At 30.9% G+C, this 23244-nt stretch overlaps 2 protein-coding genes across 3 annotated transcripts in view; one reads left to right on the top strand and one right to left on the bottom strand.

Annotated features, from left to right (window-relative positions):
• LOC108566937 (tyrosine-protein phosphatase Lar) overlaps positions 1–23244 on the bottom strand; it is a 430502-nt gene that overhangs the window by 343025 nt on the left and 64233 nt on the right. For both annotated transcript variants that reach the window (XM_017927080.1, XM_017927085.1), the window contains one exon: positions 13815–13862. The gene's annotated coding sequence lies outside the window, so the exon portion shown is untranslated. The remainder of the gene's footprint in view (positions 1–13814; positions 13863–23244) is intronic.
• Positions 5304–7174, top strand: LOC108566940 (cuticle protein 7-like). The gene is made up of 2 exons (XM_017927088.1): positions 5304–5395; positions 6466–7174. The coding sequence occupies exons 1-2, from the start codon at positions 5384–5386 to the stop codon at positions 7057–7059; spliced, it is 606 nt and encodes a 201-aa protein (XP_017782577.1). The 5' UTR covers positions 5304–5383; the 3' UTR covers positions 7060–7174.

Raw genomic sequence — 23244 nt, 5'->3', positions numbered from 1 at the left:
TATATATTTGTTTAAATATCTTTGATACTTCAAAAGGTTTTCAACCGGATTTTTATTTACTGTATGTGTAAATATAAAGCTTTACATTTACTTGAGTTATAATTATTTAAAAACATTTAATATTTTAATGGTGATGCAGACAGTTCTTCTTTAATCTATATCAAGACTTGTATAGGAAATTGTAATAATGTAGAGAAATAAATAAAATAAAAAAAAACTAATTTATAAATAATAATATGTAGTATAAGAAGTTTTGTGGGATTATAATAATATATTAAGCTGATTAACTATGATATTTACTGGTTTGGTCTAACAATTTTAAATAATAATTATCACTTCATCTTATAACTAGGAATTAAATAGTGAGAAAAGCAAGATAGATTGTAGTTAAAAACAAAACCAGATAAATATGTATAATATGCACTTTTTAGATATTAATAAGCTCTTGAATATAGACACTTCACAAACATACAGGGTGCGGCAGAATTAACTCACACATTGCATAACTACATTTTGGAAATAAAACGTTTTAGGTGATACCTCGTACTATTTTTTTCAATCCCCCTTTTAAATGTGGGAATTATTTCTGCCACATCCTGTATAAGTATTGTAAAAAAAATTCAAAATCTGATACATCAGTACAATTGATATGATTTGGAAAGTCTATGTAAAATTCTATTAGTATAATCTGTAATAGCATTTTCTAATAATGTATCAGCATAAATATTGTAAATCTTCATTGATTAGTTTTGCTAGTTGCATAGCGAATTAGCGTTTGCTATCGCATTAACTACATTAATGACAGTATCGATTTGCTTGCGCAAGAGGGCTTATGTGCAATTTAAATTAATTAGTTAAACAGTTTGATTGTTTTGGAGGTGAATGCGATGATAGCGAGGAGCATTAAATGTCAGGCATTTTGGGGGTAAATAGAACCGAGGGCCCGTGTACAGATATAATGCGATTCTGTATGTGTACATGTATGTATATGCATGTACGTGGATGGATGTGCAAGTTTGTATGTATATATGCAAGTGTGTGTGTGTTTTAGAGAGGATCCTTTATGTTCTGCATGTATAGGGAAAGTGGGCTCGAACAATTTGTATTCATCTTTGTAATGATCAAGGTGTACTAGACTAAAACCCGCCGCGAAAACAATGCCAACACTTAAACGCACTAAATTTGCACGTAACAATGCGAGGGGCGGTTCGAGGTTCAACTCTACGTGTCGTCTCGCCATTCGTGTCACGCACACATCTCTAATATAATGCAATTAGTGGCGTTTGGGGGTTGGGTCGCGCAAGGTTCATCCCTCAATCCTCAAACCACCCATCTCCGCCTCTGAGAAGACGACGCTCGACACAGCTACTACCTCGGATTAACTGCAATCTCGGTGTGCACCCAATGCGGCCTGGCAAATTTCTACTTGGCTTCGAAACCGATATGATTCCCTAATTACAAATCCAATTACAGAGATTCCAATGGAAGAGCAGCTCCAACGTTTACTACTAATTTCCCATTATATCCCTTCGGAAAGAAAAAAAAGATTGGATCGGCGAAGAGCGGAAGATGATTCCCGACTCGAAATGAACCTGCCTGCCATTTCCATTCAGATTCCATAAGTGAACTGGCGTTTTCCAGCGACCTAATTAAACTTCCGACAATTAAAGACGGCCACTTCGTATTCCAGAACTTTACCTATTCCTTACAACTCGTACAGAAATCTTTTCAGCTACGATAGTCATAAAGTTCTATTTGCAAATTCGCAGACCAATGCATAGGTCAGGTAAAGTTAGCATAATCTTAATTTTATTTAACCGCATCTAAGAGGATAGCCTCTTTTTTATATTACAGGTTAACGGAAATGATCTACAGTCTGTAACTCGATACAATCATTCTATGGTTGTATTATTTGATTTTGATTACTGATTTGCTAATCTAACTATAACTGTATGTAATTAGCATGAAATGATTATTAATTACCTTTGTAACATGATATAAAAATCGAGTTGTTCTACTACCTTTATTTAAGTTACCAATTACAGACTTGAACGGTCATTCCCTGGATTTCCCCCTATATCTAATATATCTGTAACTGATATATCTGAATTTAAAAATAGAAATTACAATTATGAGATTACCTACATGAAATACTATAATTTGATAATAATACAATACTTTATATATTTGTACCAAATTACTTATGATAATCTAAGTAATTTATATTAGTTAAGTATAATTAAAATAAGGAAAAATAAAAAAAAAATGTAAATTTAAAGCAATTATATTATAGGGCGACTAATAGCCGAATTGGTAACTCGCCCTACCCACGAACTTGTGGTCACAGGTTCAAATCATTTGTGAGCCCTCTCGGTGCTTGCAGCAATAAGGCCATCATTCATCATAGATGGACAGTGAAATGAATGAGGTTCAGTATATGGACCTTCAGCCAAGTCGATGGACAATGACAGTGTTAAGGATAGCAGCAGATTCACAGTGAATGGAAATAGTGGAATCGTAGAGCATCAATATACTACTGAAGTTAACCTACAAGACGACAGCCAACCTATAAATTTAAAATAAAAAATCATCATAATGGTAACTATCCACCGGGAAAGATTACCTACCTAATGTCAACCACGATCTTAAATTTACTCAATGTTCACATTGATGAACAGATTGTAAATAAAATTACAAAACATAAAAAAAGAACTTATTATGAAATATGATGAATTATATAAAGATATAAAGAGTAGACATCAAATACAATTACTTAGAGCAACGTTTGCTAAATAATGTTAAATTAATAGTTAAGCTGCAATATTTGAAGTAATTAAGAATTCTTAATTATATATTTAGTTTAGATTATACCCAACATTTGTATAATCTAAACTAAATATATAATTAAAATAACATCTGTAAACGTAGTAAACTTTGAGGTTATTAATATTTGTGTAGTTACATCATTTTATATAACTTTTTATAATGAAATAGAAGACTTGTAACTAAACTAAGCGTAATATGAGGCTTACACGTTCATGAAGAGAACAAACTAAAACATTGCAACGGAATGTGAAATTATAGCTGTCTCTTCAGTTTAATTGTAATCTGATACTAAACAAGTTGGTAAGTATAACTGACATGTATATCTCATGTTACGTATAGCGTGAATATATCCTAATAGTATTGTCATTCGTATATATGTTTTATGTGTATAGTAAGCATTTATATAATGAATCGATTAATTATTACATAAATTTAAATAAAATGTGGACAAGTCGGGTTAAATGAGTATACTTTGAGTCAAATTTATTTTTTATTGAAGTTTGCTTAGATGCAATATATTTTCGTATTTAGATCTTTAATTTTATTTCAATATTCGTGATGCAAAGCATTTGTTATTCGTTTTACTTTTTTTGTCCGTAAACGTGTTTTTCGTTCTGAATAGCCTAAACAAGTTTCGCCTTTCGTTTCGCACAGCTAGGAGCGTTCGAATTGTATTGAAGTCCTAATAAGAAAAGGCCCCAGCCAGCAATATTTATATATTATATGCCAAGCAGATGTCGGAAAGGTGAACGCGCCGGGTGTTGCTTATGGTTTTTTCTCAAGGATTTCCCTGCTCCTCCGCACAGAAACCGAATGCTATCACGGAATATCGTCAGTTTCTAAACATAATTGCGGCTATATAAGAATGCTCTGATTTGTCCCTTTTCTGCTTTAATGTTTTATTGCAAATTTATTACCCGGAATGGAATGTAATAAAGCACATTACATACTGAGAGGGAGAGCGTAATTGGGGAAGAATTTCAATGAAATAATAAAAAAAAAAGAAGGAACAAAAAGAAAGGAAACGTGGGTGAATAGGGTTGGGTCTTGATTCACGGTGGTAGCGTTACGTAAAAGCATTAGGAAGACGCATGGTAACACCCTCGGCCGAAATTTACGGTGCGGCCTGCGACCCCCCTCGACGTAACAGGAAAATGAAAACTTTCACTAATGACCTAAGGGGGTAAGGTCGGAAAGGCGACGAAAGTCTCGGAGAAAGGATAATTAATTTTGTTTAATTTATTCTCAATGACATTGTACCTAAAATATACAATCAACAAAGATTCCTTGAAGATATTTTATTTAAGTTTAAGTACTGTATTTGATCATTCAACTTTAATCATAAATCAGGAAGCTATTCAGTAAAATCTATTATTTGAATTTGGTTGCTAATTTTTTTATTTTTCGTTGCTAATCAATCATATCTATATAATAAGTTTCTACAAGTGTATTGTAATATCTGTAACATCGATTAAAAAAATATCTAAATAAATAATTTAAGATTTAATGAAAATTGGTTAATTAATAGATAATAGAGAGTCATCCTTGGTATTTCTCGGGAAGATTTGTATTTCCCGTTATCTCGAGAGATATACGACAAATGTCTTGCTTGCTTCTTCTTCTTCTTGCTAAATCAGAAATTAAAATCCGGTACTTATTTATGTAAATACCCAAATAAATATTGGAAAAGTTAAACATAAAAAACATAAAATTCAACATAATTTTTTTGTACTCATTATTTTTAATTACAATTAACAAAACTGTATATTTTATAAATGAAGTCTGTTATATTTGCTGCTGTTATTAACATTACTTTCTTCATATTTTGTCATTTTCAAGTACAAGTATAACCTATATATTTGTCATATATGTAAATCTTTATTTATAGGAACATTTGGTATAGTTAAGATTGATGTAGAGAGAAAATTGTATTCTAGTTTAATAATGCAATGGTATAAGTTTACAAATATGTATATATAGTGTTATATGAGGAAAATAATGAGAAAATACTAGTATGAAAATTAAAAAAATATTTTCTGTGAGAACTTTAAAAAACTTGATAAAATATCCTATTGATATACTAAATATTACTAAAAACTGATGTATTTCTTTATATATAAAAAAAAACTCTGTTATTGTTTATTATAGTACTGATATATTCTTTCTATTATTTATTTTATTAAGATTATTGGAATTAAAGTAAACGTTATATTTGAGGATTTTGAATCACGCTTGGTCAAAAATTTGTATTCACAATTTTTTGCAATGAATAGAAAAGTAGAGGAGACAGAGTTTTTAATAAAAACAATGGATCTGAGCGGCGAGATTCAGGGCCTCGGATGTAAGCAACACCGGCGTATATCGTTTCCCAGAGGTATCGTGTGATCGCCGTCCGAAGAATTGCATAACGGCCATATCGTGTACATGTAAGGAGGTCCGGTATAAAAGGGCGCCGCGACCCCGTATACCTTATCAGTTCTTAAGCAGACATCTACACTACTAACCACGACTCAACACGTGAGAGTGAGAAAGAGAGTGACCCAACCGAAGAGTGAACATGACGGCAAAGGTAAGAAGGAAAAACCAATTTCTATATCCAATTTGTCGACGGTTCAGACTTTACGAGCCGACTCCGTGTAATACACATTGGATGCTGATGATCGCTTTATGCCCATCATAAAAATACCCTCAACGACTTCCAAAGTGCCTTATTACATTCTCTTCATCTTTACTTTTCTCTTTCTTATCGCGTCACTCTACTTTGCACTCTTCGATCATCTTCTACAAAAATGAATAACTATTAAAATATAATTTTAAAGACAAAATAAACGCTTACATTGTCACGTTCAAAACATTATTTGAATTAATAAATTAAGAATTATTATATCATATAGCATTTTTCTCTTCACCACAAATTTACTATTTAAATATAATTCTTATTATTATTTCCATATGTCTATGATAAATTTTACTTTATTATTATAGTTATATTAATCAGTAAAGAAAATTAGTTTATATACATTATGAAAAACATATTTTATGTCATTATTGAAAAGTGTATAAAATATATTTAATACCATAATTATATATTATATAATCAATAAAATATAATTAATAATTTATTGTCTAATGCCCACAGAAATATATGTATTTTATTCATATAATATTCGATTTTAAAGTAGAATTTATATTTATTTACAATTCACATACAATAATTTTTTTCATTATAATCATAATCAAATATAAGCATGAAACGGATATTTCAAACTTACTTTTATTATGGTCAGAAAATAATGTAAGTTGTGAGAACATGAAAGCAGCTGTTGTAAGCTCACACCTTTGCGAATTGGTTAAATTAAAATCGAATTAAATACGAATTTACAAATGCGTGAAAGATTTATTAAACTTGGGTTTCTTTCCTTCGCGAAATGTTTTTTTTTCTTGGTCTATGTATAATTAAGATTGCACAAAAGAAACGGAAAGTAAAAGGAAAAAAGGGGCGACGAGGGTGAATAAAGGCAAACGCGTACAAAGGGTTATTGTAATTCGAGTCGATCCATGGGTCCGATAGCGTTTGCTATATAACACTTTATGTAATTGATGAAAATGTTTAGATTGCATGTGTTAATATGTTTATAGGTGATTGTACTGTGTGCGGTAATCGCTTTAGTCCGCGGTGGTTTCATTGCAACTAATCAAGTGCAATCGAATGGTTATGCAAGTGCAGTAAACCACCCGACTGTTGCGGTCAGCCGGCCCCTGGTGGTCGCACCGGCAGCGGCGGCAACAGCCAGCTCTTCGGTGAACGTGGCAACGGCATCGGGGGCGGCGGTGTCATCAGGTTATGCCTCAGCTCCATCTGCCATCGTTCCTGGTATCGCCCAATACTCTGCAATCAGAGCGGCTCCGGCGGTAGTAGCAGCTCCCGCAGTAGTCGCAGCTAGGGTGGAACCATTCGACCCGAACCCTCACTACACCTACGCCTACGATGTCAACGACCCATCGACTGGTGACTACAAGAACCAGCACGAAATCCGTGCCGGCAATGTAGTCCGTGGACAATACAGCCTCGTAGATCCCGATGGTTCCAGACGTACCGTCGACTACACCGCAGATCCTCACAACGGCTTCAACGCCGTTGTTCACAGGACCATACCGCATCCCGTCTCAGTCCCTGTTCCCGTTTCCATACCATCACCCGTCTACTCCTCCTACTTGACCGCTCCGCATTAATCCAACTGCCTGCCAAGAACCCTGACCTGATCCCCCTTTTATGTCGACCCTCAGCTAAACTATTGTGTTCTTCTATTTATACTACTGCCTGCATAGTACACTGTCCACGTTTTTTTCTTCTTGTAAAAAGATTGTATTCTTATATTATACATATGAAATAAATAAAAAAATAAATAAATTACGTATCATAAACATCAAACTGTTCTAGTTAAATTCTCCCATCAATCATTCCATCTAGGACCGCGCAAAGCGAACTTTCCCAGCTGAAAACTTCGTAGGGAATAGAAAAATTGGATATTCATATTGCATTACCCTCAAATCAAAAGTATCTCAAGATTTCTCCTCTCAATCGCATCCTAAGTTAATACACTTCACCATTATACAAGCTTCGATATTTTTTACTAGCAACAAAGTTCCTTAATGTAACAAGTTTTAAAAATGCATAAATGTTAGGTTTCCTTATAATCAAATTTATGAAATCAAAAAATTGATAAAGTTATAAACTATATTTTATAATAATTAAAGTGTGGTAAAAATAACGTCTCGTAGTAAAAAACATACTTTTTATTGAAAAAATGCCTTTGTTCAATAATATTTATTGGGGAAATTTACCAATAAATTCACACACCATTTGCATTTTTACCATTTATTATCATAATTAATATAATATTTTAACAGATGTATATTAATTATTAAAATCTGTTATAATTATTATTAAAATAAATAAATATTTATATTAATAAAGCAAATTTTAATGTATATAATCATATGTTGGTCACTAAAGTGCCTGACGCTGTCGAAACAAATTCACGAGAATTCTAAATTAATTTTATTCTGAAACTTTATTAATATAATCTGGTTTTCAATTTTCGCCAACACCATTGGGGGTTTTAACGAATAAATAATATAAACAGCACTTGCTACAAATACTCTTTTAAAATGTCATTATTAAACTTTTTATTTATATAGTTATAATTATTTAATTATATTGTATTAATTTTTTTATTTTTTTTTTCTAGTATTCTTATAAAATTTATGTAGTTCAGTATATGATATTACATTCAATTCAAACATAGTTGTGATTATAGCCAAATAATTTTAAAGAGTATTTACTTTAGAAATTAACACAATTATATTGCTTTATTCAATAATTTGTGCTCTATTTATTATTTACTATTCCTAATAATTGGAAAAATATATTTATATATTAACAATTTTCGACAAAAGTAAAATACAAAAAATACAATTAACCGATTTTTAGTATATTTTTTATTTCAAATTAAAATGGTTTCAAAATATATACTTTCTTTTTCTTAACTTTTGATTTAATGAGACTTATAAATTAGACATTTTACGTATTTATTAATACTTTTTACCAACGTACCATTTCTTCCACTTCATATATCTTTCATTAATTTGTTACCTAGTTCTAAAATCTTACAACAAAACTGATTTTTTTCATATTTTCAAAATTATCACACAAATATTCTGTTTTCTTTTCAATAAAAATGTTAATGTTACTATTTAATATGCATTTGAAATGAATAATATAATATAAAATTTAAACCTATTTCTACATGGATCCTTTTTACGCAATTTGACTATATTGTTACCCATTTGCCACAACTAGCGAAATGGATGAATTATACGAACTTGAGAATAATAAAGGTTGTTGATCAGGAGCACATCTTCAACCAAATAGCGAATTGGGAAACCACTTTTTTACTCATAGAAAGGTTTATGGTTTAAGGTTTTTATTACACAGATTTTTCAGGAACGAATCTATCGGGTAAAAAGTAAATTTGTGTAATTAGTAGAACTTAGGGCAGAAAGACCTATGATCAATAGCCGTTTAGCAGTTGAGTTTTTTGTTTCATTATAATTGTATGGAAATGTTAAATTATTATTTTTTTGTTTTTGTAATTGATATTGTTATTATTTATTATGTTGAACTAATTATGCTTTTTTTCATACAATTTTTATGTAACTATTCATTCATTTGTAACATTAATTAAAAAATATCTTATATTTAAAAACCACAAAAGAAATATGTACTTTTTATTAATTTAATTGAGTTTCTAATCAGTTCTAATTAATATATAATAATAAATTATGAAAATAATAAAAACAGGTTTGAATGTATGTAGTATAAACAATATTATTTGATTTTATGCTACATCAAACACATATAACTTTATGACAGTTATTTATTGAAGTAGAACTTTAGTAATTTTGGAAGACGCAACAATTTGTATATAATGATATGCGAGCTTGAAGTTCGTTATTTCTAACTATGGAGACGAGAAGAGGGAATTCAACTGGTGTACGAGAATTTGGAGTTTGAAACAAGTTTATAAATACACACAGAATGTGTGCCATTTTAAATTGAGCAAGGAAAACTTTAACACACACAGACAATGGAAACTATTTAAATTAACTTTAAGTTAACAATGAACCTAGCAAATTGAATGCATGTGTCCTTTTTCGTTGTAGCATTCCTTTTTCATCAATTTATTGCCAATGAGTATAGGGAAGCTGGATGCACAGTAAAAGAAACAATTTTTGCTAAGTTAGTTGGATTTGAGGTTTGTTTTGGAATAAGTATCATGATAAATGATTTGTTAAACTATAAACTTCAGTGACTGGTAGTTAATCTGGTGTGTTTGGATTATGTATTGCCGCCCCATTTGTATATGTACACATCCGTGTGTAATCCTTACGTTGGACTGTCATCCCCGTAAGCCAGATCAAGGGTTTATTTTAGCTTTGTATAAACATTGCATACGCAGCATTCAAAATGCCGCCAGAAAAGCCCTAATCTACACATGCATCGTGCGATGTACGTTACTTGAATGCGTCTATCTAAACAACCCTAGACAGCCGGAACGCTTTGTGAATCATTCATTATTACGTCACTCCTTCGCTAGTTGGATTATAGCATTTCAAACATACCTCGCACTCACTTCAAATAACACACTTGCAGAGTACATACATAATTTTCATATTTATTAAGAAAATATGTAGGGTTTCTACAGAATGACGACCCTAGACTCTCAGAAAATAGAATAAAATGAGAACCATGAGATGATGAAGGGAAAATAAATTCAAGCAGAAAAGGGTATTTTCCGAGTGGCTGGAGAAAATGAATGACGTCGTCTCTCACCGTTTACATCTGCCTGAAAAGATCAATAAGAGAGAAAAAAAAAAGAAGAATAAAATTGATCTAAAACATACATCGAACGCATTTGGCACGTCTCTCGATAGAATTTACACGATCTTAATTGCTGTCAATCCATTTTTCTCGCTGCGCGTTCCCTAATTGCGATCAAACTTGCGCGATATTTTGATGTTCACAAGTCATCATCCACGTAATCACATTATTGGGAAGATCGCGTCAAAATTTAATTACTTCGACACAGTGTCGCGTGTAAATTTAATCAACGGGATAGACAATTTCCAATTACAATTTAACGTTCTACCTTACAACACTTATTTTTTTGGTAAATATTGATTATTTTCTTAAAAATTAATCATAATTGAAATATATTTATAGAACTTCTTTTTTATTATCAAATTTTATTATCTTTACAATCTATTTGATAAGCAATTTATTATTCTAATTTCATTTAAAATATAGTCTTTATTTGTTTGTATTAATTAAATATATAATGAAGAAACATTTTTTGTCTAAATTTCTCTAAATATGTATACTATAATTAATTAGTAAAACAATTATTATCTTTAATGTTATTATAAACCAATGTTCTAAGAAATGATACCACATCTATATTCTCTTTCCACCATCAATGAAACTTTACATAAAATATGTCCAAAGTGTTTACTAAACTCTGGTGCAGTATTGTGTTGACTTCGACATACATTGTTTTCTGGACGTTCGTTCTTGCTCTGTAGTTGCACAAACATGCTAGCACTATTAGGCCTCTTATTGTTACCTGGGTATAAGAAACAGAATCATACCCATTTTTTGGAACTATGCAAAAACGAAGGCACAGGCTCTGAAATATTTTGTGCTGGCATGATCTACAATAGATTTCTATAAAAAAACATTAGTTAACATGAAAACGTTTTTTCTTGCTGTAATACAATCATTTATGCACTCCATCTGGCAGTAATACATCTGGTTTATAAAATACATCGCGCGAGTTGTAGATAGAAACGTCAGGGCGCAAGTAGTTAAAGTTTAAAAAACAATTAATCGATCTTTTTTCCACTCATGTGTAATTTATATTAATTAAAAAAAATGTATAATTTTTATCAGTATTAATAAATATAATTGAGAAAAAAAAGTATACATGTTATTTATACATATATTTATAATAAAAATGATAGTATGCAATCTTTCAAAACTTACATCAGATTATGTTACGAAAGGTTAAAAGAATAACATTTTAAATTTGTTTATAATATCAAAATATTTTCTAGATTACGTTCTTCAAAAATTTTGATTAACAAATTTTGTAAAAATAACAAATATTTTATGTGTTAATATTTTCAGTAATTGCGATATAAAAGCACAATAATTACTGTAGTATTTACGTATTATAAATTATATAAATATATATAATTTTTAATAATTATATATGAAATTCAGTTTTGTTTAAAACGATATATTTTTCCTTTTATTCCATTTTCATCCATTTTTTTTAGTTGTAGTAACGTTTATAATTTGATCTTAAATATCATAAACAATCAGTTAAGTATATTTAAAGTACAAGTATCCCCCCGATTTACGAAGCTTTAACTTGTTACAAGGAGCTATATAGTGAAAAAAATTAACTGTCCATAGAAAAATTGATAATTTCTTTAATAAAATATAATATTGTTGGAAGATGTGTTTTGTTGCATTTGTTTCTTTTGTCGTTTTTACTAAATAATTATGATGTCTACATTGAAAAGTATTTGTAAGTAAGTATTTTGTTTATTTTAATCTATTTTTTCAAATTCACGCAGTCAGTAATACGGAATTTAATATATATAAAAGTAAAAACTATGATAAAAAGTGTGGTAACGAAAGTATATTTCGAAATTTTTAAAATTCGCCCGACTTACGAATAAATTCCACTTACGAACAACCCTTTGCAACGAAACTAGTTTTTAAGTCGGGGAATACCTGTATATGATAATTTTGAACTTATTTAAAACATTATTTAGAAAGTGGTCTAAGTCTACTTCGTTACTGATAATTTCCGAAACTGCAGATCTTCTAATTTTAATTATTTATTAGTAATTCTAAATGAAATAAAACAAGAGGATATTAACAAGATTTTTGTAGGACGCATTTTTTAAGAGGTTAAGAGAAAAAAAACATTAAAATGATTAGAAATATGCTGGATGCTTTTTTTTAGAGAAATGAACTATATAAGATAGTCTAAGACATCAATTAATGAGAATACTGAATTCAAAATAATGCATTTATTACCACTTCGGGGTAGACCAAGAAAATTAAAAAATATTTTATTGGAATTATTTTATAAAATTATAAGACGAATTAAAATATAAATGACACTTCATCAAATCCCTCAAGCATACACAAAATGTAGATTAGATGAGCTGTTTAATTTATATAGTTAGAAGATTTGCTGAATCTTGTGTTGCAAAGAAATATAAAATAAATTGAGTATTGTTTTTTATTTTTATTTCCAAGCATTTTGAAACTATGTCTAAAGGACTGGAGCTCTTTCAAATAAATCTAATTGTTAATTTTCAAAAAGTGTCTTAACTTAACAAAACAAATATTATGCACTTAAAAATATCAATATTTATATATTGTATAAAATAATAATAATTTTTATTGCAATAATAAAAATACAAAATAAAACCTTAATTATTAATTGTGCCTATTTATTGTTGATTGAAACTTAATGCTAATTTGAATGCTAATTAAAATGATGCGATGTGAAAATGAAAAGAGTATGAAAAAGTGGAGGTACGTAAAAAGAGATGATGGGGCGTGAATTCTTTATGCTGGAGATAATAGAGGGAAGCTCAAAGGAAAAAGTGATTCCTCTATAATGAGGAATAATTTGAGTAATTTATAAGAAAATAAGCTCCGAAGACAGCGTAGAAATTGGCTAATTAATCCTGGAATAAATGCGATGTGACAGTTCGCTATGCCTGAGGCATGCCTGTTGCAGGACGATGGTGAAGCTTGAAAAATACCGTAAAGGGCATCCCTGAAACTTTTCAGAATTGAAATCGTCCGCATCCAGCGACCGCCGCCACTTCGTCCTGTTAGCTTCAAGGATATAAAATACGTGCTCGAGCAGCGAAAATCCTCACGTACTTCGTTTGCTCCGCACGCACAGTACAAGAGAGTATATATGTATATGAAAAGCAACGAAATTCCTCGGAATCAAATCATCCACTTGCCAACGTAGGAGTCCTTATTGTCCCCAAATTATCCTTATTAGAATACATTAACGGATTATTAACTCCAGCCTCAATACAATGGCACTTTAATTGTAATAAGATTAGCATTAACATACAATACCGCCGATTCAGAATTGCATAAAGGAAATTAGGTTTGCGAAAATTGAATGCGGAGTAGCTTCTCAAGTTATTGTTCTCCGCAACGACAAGATACGTTTATCAAAAAAATAAATAAATGCGAGAAGTATAAAATAATGCTGAAGCTTTGTTGGCGCAAAATTCGCATCAAAAAAGGAAACTTTTCCTTCCCTCGGAGGAATATTAATTTAGTCCCAAATGAAAAGCAAATAATGCGTGGCACTTACCGATTTTCTTGTTTGGTGGATTCAGCAGGACTTCTCCATTGTTGGGACCTGAGGAAGAATAAAGGACTGGTTTTAGTAATATTCAAGCAAGAGAGATTCAAGTGTGAGGTTTTGTGTGAGAGAGAAATGAACAAAAAAAAAGAAGACTTGGAACGGAGAGACACATTGAGCGAGTGAGTGAGAGAGAATTGCATCATAATTCTCCCCTCCGAGTGGTTTGGTTGGCTTGAAGTTGGGATATAATGATTTAATGCGGTCGGAGTGGTTTAATTTAAACTTTCCGATTGAATGTGAGTGAGCAGATTGTTTGGAAAGCTCGAAACACACATACGGCCGCGCAAAGCTCTTCTTTATATCGCAAAATACGATTGTTGACCCAAGAGCTTCGTGTTTGGCTAGGTTTTATTTTTATTTTTGTGACTATTTGTTGTCGGTCTCGAATAGGAAGGAGTCTCTCTTGTAAATCTGCTAAGGACCTTAACAAACTACTAACAAAACTTTGCCTCTCCAGCCAATAGTTGTTACTGGCGTCGGGATACACATTATCTTCACTTTGGGTAATTGCCTGCAACTATTTTTAGAGGGTGTCGAACTTGGCATTTCCACCGGAAAGGTCCACTAATTTTAGGAAGGGCGTGTTTCGTACACACATTTTCCTTCTTTCTTTTTTTTTTGTTCGCTAATTTTTGTTTCGCACTTTCCGTGTACGTGTCGAAATGTCAGTGCGACGATGCGAAACTTCATAAAATTCTCCTGCCAATCATTCTAATTACCAAAAAATCAACAAACCGAAAAATGCCATTAATAATGAACAGACCCTTTTTATATTTATCATACAACAATACATCAAAATTGAAGCAGTCAATTTTCATTATGATTGAAATCATTAAGAATTAATGTTTATGTTACTACTAAAATACTTTAATATTTGTAATAATTTATATGTTGAAGACACAGTGAATAGTTCGTTTTTAAATACTGTTCTTAAACTGAATTTGCCATATATTTCCCAATCATAATTGTAGCTTTGCATCCATGGAACCAACTACAACTACAGGCATAGTGCGGCTTCTACCATTCCGGATTCACTATAGTCCGATTTAAAACAAGCAATTATTTTTTCTACAAAAATTATCTTTATTTTTCTTAATATAGACAAATCTTTTTTTATGCGTTTTTAAAATCCTCGATTATTTTCAAACAGTGCCTAACTTATTACCCGCACTATGTGAGGTATTTAAGTTTAATTTTCTAAAATTAAATTGGTTTATCTTTTATTTACTTTACATTTCAAATATAACTTAAAAACATTAAATTTCTCTTTTTTATATTTAAATTAGAATAAAATTCATCATCGTTTCAAATTGAATTTAACGAAATATTTGTATACATTTTTTTTTAAAGTAATTTAGTTTTTCAGTTGGTTAACCGATTGAAATATTTTATTTACAATAAAATTAATTGCTGCCGGTTCCAGTTGACGCACATTTTTCGCCCATAAATTGAATTACACAATTTGGAGGATAAATTAAAATACGTTGCTTTTGTATATATTATATAGACATATAACTATAGCTATATATACTATGCGCATATTATATATATAATTCATTTCGAGTATCGTATTTTCGATTAATTTCCCCTAAATAAATGAAGCGATATTCTGTTCACGTCATCGTATTAAATAACAGCTTTTTAATTGTCAGCACACACGAATTGTGTTCTATTCTGTATAAAAATTATAAATAATTTTAATTATATTAAATATTGAATAGTAATACCATATTTATATAATCTTGAAAAAATATCATATATAACAATATTCTATAAAATGTCTAAAAAAAAATTTTTGTCTCTTGTTAAATCTTATTTTGTAATGTTCATTATTATGCTGTATTTAGGTCATCGATTAATATAACAAAATGATTATTATTTAAACTTTCTTTTTATTTTAATTTACATATTTTCTGTATGTATTTTTTTCTCAATACAAGAAACGACTATTGTTATTATATATTTTACCGATTTCAGTAATGTTATAACATATAAATTATGTAGTAATTCTAACGCCAATTGTTTACTTACACTTGGCTAAAACTTATAGGACGGAAGTTCAGGTAGAACAAATATGTCACCTTATAATGGATTACATTTTATCAGGATTATCAATCTGTTTGAACTACATATTGTGAAAGGAATTGATTTATCTTATATCAGGGTATGAATGTACATATATCTATTTTATTTGAAATTTCTAATATTTACACAACCTTAATTACAATATATATAAAATATAAGTCATAATTCAATTTTGTCTAAGATTTTTTATATTATTAGTAACTTAATTATCTAAAAACATATCAAAATCTATATAAATAATAATAAATAACTAAATGAAATACTTTGATTGAAGAAGATAGAAATCTCGAACGCTTCAGTTCCCGAACATAATAGTATATGTTGTTTTACTGCGCCCTTTTATCCTGCGCGCGTTAACAAATACGCGTCCGATAGTACATCATAAATTTTCCTCTCATCAATAACATCAACTCTCCTCAGAAAAATAAATCGAAGTAAAATTTTCGTATATATTTTATTGATTTACAGTTTATACATAATGTAATTCTATGATTATTAGGAAAAAGCTTTTAAAGGTAGGACCTGGTCAAAAGCCACATGAAGTTATCAGACCCACTTTTAAATTCTGAATAGGAACTGGGAGCCGCAGTTTGTCAACAAAAGAGCCACATGCAGCCTATACTTATAAATACTTGTTGTTTGAGCGCTACAGTGGTTGTGAAAGGTGACAACAATGTACATAATGAAGTTGTCGAGGAAGCTTAGCTCGGAGGAGTTAAGCATGGAGAAGAGCATTATTACTTTAGTAATTTAAGTGAGAGTATTAAGAATTGTATTAAGTATAGAAGTGTAAGATGTAGTAAGATAAACCGCCATCTTGAAATCCGAAAGAATTTCTTCCATTCACCCACGCAACTTGATCCTTCATTCAAAACATTTGTATTTTTCAAATGATTGTAATGTTCCATCAATGTATTCATATAATAACAGTTATACAAATATTAATATATATTATAACAGTAGTTCATACTATATAAATTATCTGTAGCATCTAATATTAAATATCTATTCATATTGATAACTTGAAATACAGGAAGTATTTTTTTTAGTGAAAAATATGATGAACCATTGTTAGCCTCTTGCTAATAACGAGGTCATAAATTTCACCAGCATTATTATATAGCACTAAATAAAGCCTAACCCCGTGTTTCGAGAGGGAGTCTCATCAAAATGCAAAACTCGCAGTCGGTGTTCCCTGATGAGGGGGAGAGCCAAACCTGATTTTACAATTGCATTGCTCTTAGGTAATCATAAATTTCGAGCGAGTGGCAATGCTGAAAATGACAAATAAATTACAGTATTGTGCACAGCCCCTTTCATCAACACCTAATTTATAACAAATTCAATCAACAAATAATAGATTGCCCGGACTTATCTAGAAAATGTCGATGAAATCTCAGGAGGGGTAAAAAGACAGAATAACGATTTACTGCTGAAACAATCAGGTCTTGTGCTAATCCATTCCGAGTTGTGAGAGTTTACGCTGAAAGAGGATGTTTAAAAAGTAGTATTCGTTGTAGTTTTTAACATTTTGTAGGTGTTTTTCGAGAGGCACCATTTCAATTGGAAATAGTAAAACCGTCAATAAAATTTAGTGTTTATCGAGGTGTGTGGAAAGGGCCATAAAACAGTAGCCATAAAACGGGTGTGAACGCGAAAACTGTCAAAGAATTCCTAGGTTTAAGCCGACCCGGTATCCGCGATTTGTCGTTAAGGAACCTATCCACATTTTCCTTTTCTTTTCTGCTCTGTCATCCTTCCACTTCCACCATTTTATTTCTTCTTGAAGGGATATTTAATATCCCTGCAGATAGCTATGCATACACATATACATGGGGATGTATGGAGCGCTGCAGGATCCGATAAATCAGGTTGTGCTCCGACGCCGTGACGAAATTAGGGAACAAATTGAGTTGCCGCCACCGCCGCCGCCTCCGCTCTCTGCCTGAAATTTATTAGCGGCCATCGGAATTTACACAGCTCAGCGTGAAATTAAACTGCAATCGAAATTTTCGGCGACGAAAAGGGCGCCCGGCCCAGAATTAAAATTCATACCGGTGTATAAAGGACAGGGGTTCCCCTATGAGTAGCACAGCGATGGCTCCCGTTCCCGTGGACGCGCATAAGTTGTCCATAAAAGTGAATTATTGCCCTTGGCTTGAATAGCCGAAGGATTATATCGCTTCCCGCCTCCTGTTCCTCCTCCTCCTCCTCCTCCTCCTCACCCCTACCCATGATACAATATGAATGCACTTGGAATCATTTTTATGGATATCACGGCCCTTACAGCCCAAAACTTATCTTTTACTCTTGATCGTTTTTTTTTCTATCTCTTCTTTTTGGTCTCTAACCGAGCGCAATAAATCGCGGCGTTACGAGACATTTATATAATTTTAATGCATAAACCGTTATTTATTTTCGTAATTGCGTTTGGGAGAATGAGAGCATGGAGAAATTATTTTATGGGTCCTAAATGCCACTTCCTGGATAAACATAAACTAAATCTCTATTTAAGAGGAGCCCATTTCCACTAACCGTTTTCAATTACTTATTACATACACATTGAAGATGGTAATTACACATTAATTATATGGTGAAATGAAGTCATTATTTCTTTAAAATTTATTAACATTGCTGCTGTTTTTCTTATAATGCTTTCCAAGTTATATCAATTGGTTATTGTATTAAATTATAGAGGTATGCAAGTATAGCAATACCTCGCATTGTCCGGATAATTGGTTTTATCAATATGCCGCACTGTTTGAAACATGGCTAATAGACGACTTTAAAAGTGCATGAAAATAAACACTACAAAAAGAGACTTGAGTGTGATTCTAATATAATATTTAAAAGGATCAATATAATTTAAGTATCAACAGTAACTTGATTAATTTGTACATTACAACATACACAATTAGGGATAGATTGAAGCAAACAGAAAATAAAGGACTGTTAGGCTGGGAATCTCTTATAATGAATAAAAGAACGATCATCTATGTATATCAACTAAAATTTGCTTTCTTTTGAAATTTTCAAACTATAGCAAATCCGGATAGATCAAAACCGCAGTGCTTGACATGATGCTATATAGACGTATGTAACTTAACTTTCATATTTATATAAATATTATTCAATCGCCATCAATACAATAAACTAATATGATTAATTCATTATTACAAGTAAAATTAATGACTGATTAACGAACAGTTCGGACTTGAAACAAATCATACAATTTATGCAAAAGATTCGGTTAACGAACATCTTAGATATGAAACTTGATCCACTTCTTAAATTGATAATAAAAGTATTTCCATTATCTATATATATAATTACACATATTAATTCGATTGTTTAAGTATGTACGCTGATATAATTGAAGAAATAAAAATGTGCTTTATTCATTATTTTATACCAAACCAAAATAATGATTTTTTGCTATTAATCATTTCTGAAATTTTGTTTAGGACACTCTAAATTCATTCACATTATTCATATCACACGGGATGACGGAATGTTGTTTTATAAATGACTAGTAACTTTGTAAATGTATCATTGTCCGTTGAAAGTTGTTACAACACAGTTTATATAAATGAGCAATGTTCTACGGTTAAAACATATATTAATTATAAGCCATATATCAAAATAATTCTTAACAAACATATGAAATAGATTTTTAATATTATTATTAATAACTAATATATATTATATGTTTTTAATGCAATTATTATAAAGTACTAATGAAATTACTAATTTTATCAAAAAATGTAATTGCAAAAATTTATACTTCAATATTTCTTTAATATTTATTCAAATTGAGTTGTACTTTTTGTAATAATATTAACAAGAGTAGAGAATCCTCATTAATTAATGAATACAATTGTAGTTATTCTAATATGTTAAAATATTTCATCTTAGTATTATATAAATTTATAATCATTAAGCACACATCTAATTATTATTTTTCTGAAAAACATAAATTATCATTTTTTTTGTAAAATTTCTTGTAATTATTGGAAAATGTAAAACAATTAAATCAATACATTTTCAGTGAACCAATAATATTTGATATTATAAATCTTATAGATGTAAACCAATAAAGATGAGTGACTTGTTTCCTTAAATGTTCTAAAATTAAGAATAAGAGATGTTCAAATTGCTAAAGTCAATATAGATTCATTGATTGATAATGAATGAATAATGAATTTTTATTTTGATAATGTGACGTCCGGTGAGAAATGTATAGTATTCGATTAATTGTACAAGGAAATAACACTATAATATATTAATTAAAATAATTTAGACATTTTGTGTGTGGTATTCCATCAAGTCTTAGAGTAGATGAGACATAATTTAGTTGTATTTAAAATAGTTGAAGTGTTGACTTTTTACTCTAGCAACTACTCTGTGTGAAATAAAAGGTTAGAACAAAGGGTCGACTTGAAAACAAATGCGAAATGTTTAACATTCAAATTGTGCCCTTCCTCTTGGAAGCGAAAGCCGTTTTCAACAAGGATTGAGTGTACTTTATATTTTAAATCTTTTCGGTTTAAGTACATTTCAGGAGCACGGAATTTATGGAGATAAAATAAATGTCGCGAAATATTAAACAGTGCAGGGAAACGTGTACTGTTGTACACAAAACAATATCCGTGGAAAAATATGAACGCACCGCCGGCTGCAGCGACGCTTCCGTTTCCGGTCGATTTATCCTCGTGCCGTTGCATCTGGAGGTCAACGGAATTAGGATTAGTCATGGAACATCATTGATTCTTCTCCACTCTAGGAGAAAAGAAGTGTACGTGCATGTTCATTCGTCTGGTTTCAGTCCCTGCTGTAACTGTTTATGCTCTTGGGGGAACAACAACAATCTTATTCTCAATAGACCGAGATGAATTATATCCTGCTCAAGGATCGGAGGGAGTAACTTGACGTGGGTAGGTTTATGTATACACGTATAAGAGAGACGATGTGGAGTGGGAGGTATGGAAATTCTATGGGCCCACTTTTCCTTCTTTACTCTCGCATCCCTAGCTCCGACATCGCCCAACGAGTCCCGTCTCGTCCTTTTTACTCGAATCCTCCCCCAAGTCTTTCATTCAATTCAACGATTCCCAGGCACATTTTACGCAGCTCTTCAGAAAATTCTAAAATTTGGTTTTGAAATTAGCCTCTAATTCTTCAGATGTTACTTTCCCATGGATTCCACTTTCATATACCAATTTCCTGCACTTTACATATTCGCATTTACTTTTAGCTAGATTCACTACTCTCAACAATTACTACCAGTTTTCACTTAATTTCCTGAACAAATATTACTTGAAATGTTAAAATTAAAATATTTCAATTATATAATCTAACACAATAAATTGAACTTCTTTATTGGACATATACTGAATTTCATAGTTTTTTCAAAGCAATTAATAGGTTTATATATAATCAAACATTCAGAACTTGTGCATGGTAAGAGCCTGCTGCGATGCACGCACGTGCAAATTAGTCTAACAATGCCATATTGTCTCATGTTTTGCATGTGGAACGAGGTTTTTTTGTAAAGAGTACGACTCTATCTACGGAATGGTAATGCAGTTGGGAACTAAACCTGTCACCGACAGCTGTTTGCCCTAACAAACTGTGATATCGCCAATAAACAGTGGCCCCGTTGCCATAGAGACGGGTGAAGAGACGCGATAGTCGCGTCGCAACGCCGCCTCCGACGCCAACACATCCACAGCCGCCACTCGCCGATATTTCGCGACCGGAATTCGGCTCTGGCATGTAATGAAAAGCTGCTGGGATGGTGATGATGCACAACATCACAGATAGTTGGCGATTAGCAAACTTTCGCGCCAAACCGAAACCAAACATTGTTAAATATCCCCCTGTGCAATACCTTTAATTAATTAATTAGTAGGACGGAGTGCGTGCCGTATTATTAATTAAATTGCAAGCCAAATTAATTTGCCCTTTCATTTATGGTAAATATGGGAATTGTTGTTGTCCCGGCGCATCCGCCAATGCCGTATCCAATTATCCTAATGTTTTGTTTCATTCAATCACCCAACACCAAACAAAACTTATACATCAAAACCTTAACGTATAATCAAATCCAGTAATGAAGACATATGCTTTGTAGCATTACAACAATACCTCAAATAATGCTGCTTCAATCAGTGCGGATTCACTACAGTTCAGTTTGGAAATTTCAAAACAAACCAAAATAAAATCGAGGAAAATAAAAATAAATTTAAAAAAATACACACGTAGTATTTATTTTATTCGGTTTTTAAGTCCTCGATTGCGGTTTCAAATATTATTCATACATCTTTTAGAAATAAGCCGTTTTTTTAATTTAAATAATATTGAGTTGGCAAGAAAGTAATTTCGGTTTTCACATATTGATAACTTTATGTTTATTTTGGAAAACTTTGGTCAATGTTATGAATTTTTCCTTTTGATATTTGATAATCGATAGATTCCGTTTGAAAACAAATTGCGCGTATTTTTTATTTAGCAGAGAGGTTTAATTTATAACATTTATTTATATCAAATTAATAAAACTTAAAGGTTATTATTTTTATATTTACTACCCTTTTGTTAAGTTATCTGAAATTATGATATATAAGTATATTTAAATTAGTAATTGCAAAATCTCAGACATTTCAGATTTGTCAAGTATTTAAAAAAATGTTATAAGTCAAAATGGTGTCCAAAAAATGTACTGATATTTTGTTTTTCTAATAAAACACATTTTCTATTTAATAATATTTTTGTTTTATAAGAATGTAGAGACAAGGAAGTTATGCTCCTGTCTTCTTTGCATAATGATTACTCTTTTGATGAATTTTTCTTTAACAAGATGACATAATTTCTGTGAAATTTCGGCATTGTTGTGCAGAATTTCATGTTTGAGGTCCTCAATGGTTTGTGGTTGTACCCTATATCATTCAGATAACCCCAAAAAAGAAGTCTAGCTCAAATCACATGATTTATGAATTTCATTAACTATAACATTTTCATTTTCGAATTAGTAAAGTCCAATTTAATCCTTCGAGGATGCATATAAAGCTTTTCAATGAGACTGACGGCAAATTTAAAATGTCAGTTTTTTTTGGGACACCATTTTGACTTATAACATTTTTTTAAATACTTGACAAATCTGAAATGTCAGGAATATAAACCTGACGGGAATTTAATTAATTAATTTTAAGAAGATTATTAGAATTAAACAAAGCAAAATTTATATATAATTAAAGAAAAAACATTTATATTTTTTAAATTATTATATTAACAA

Source organism: Nicrophorus vespilloides, unplaced genomic scaffold (genome assembly GCF_001412225.1).
Source record: "Nicrophorus vespilloides isolate i.1.1-1 unplaced genomic scaffold, Nicve_v1.0, whole genome shotgun sequence".
In the NCBI taxonomy this organism is placed as follows: Eukaryota; Metazoa; Arthropoda; class Insecta; order Coleoptera; family Silphidae; genus Nicrophorus; species Nicrophorus vespilloides.
Note: the sequence above shows the minus strand (reverse complement) of the source record. Positions and strands in the feature narration are given on the sequence as shown.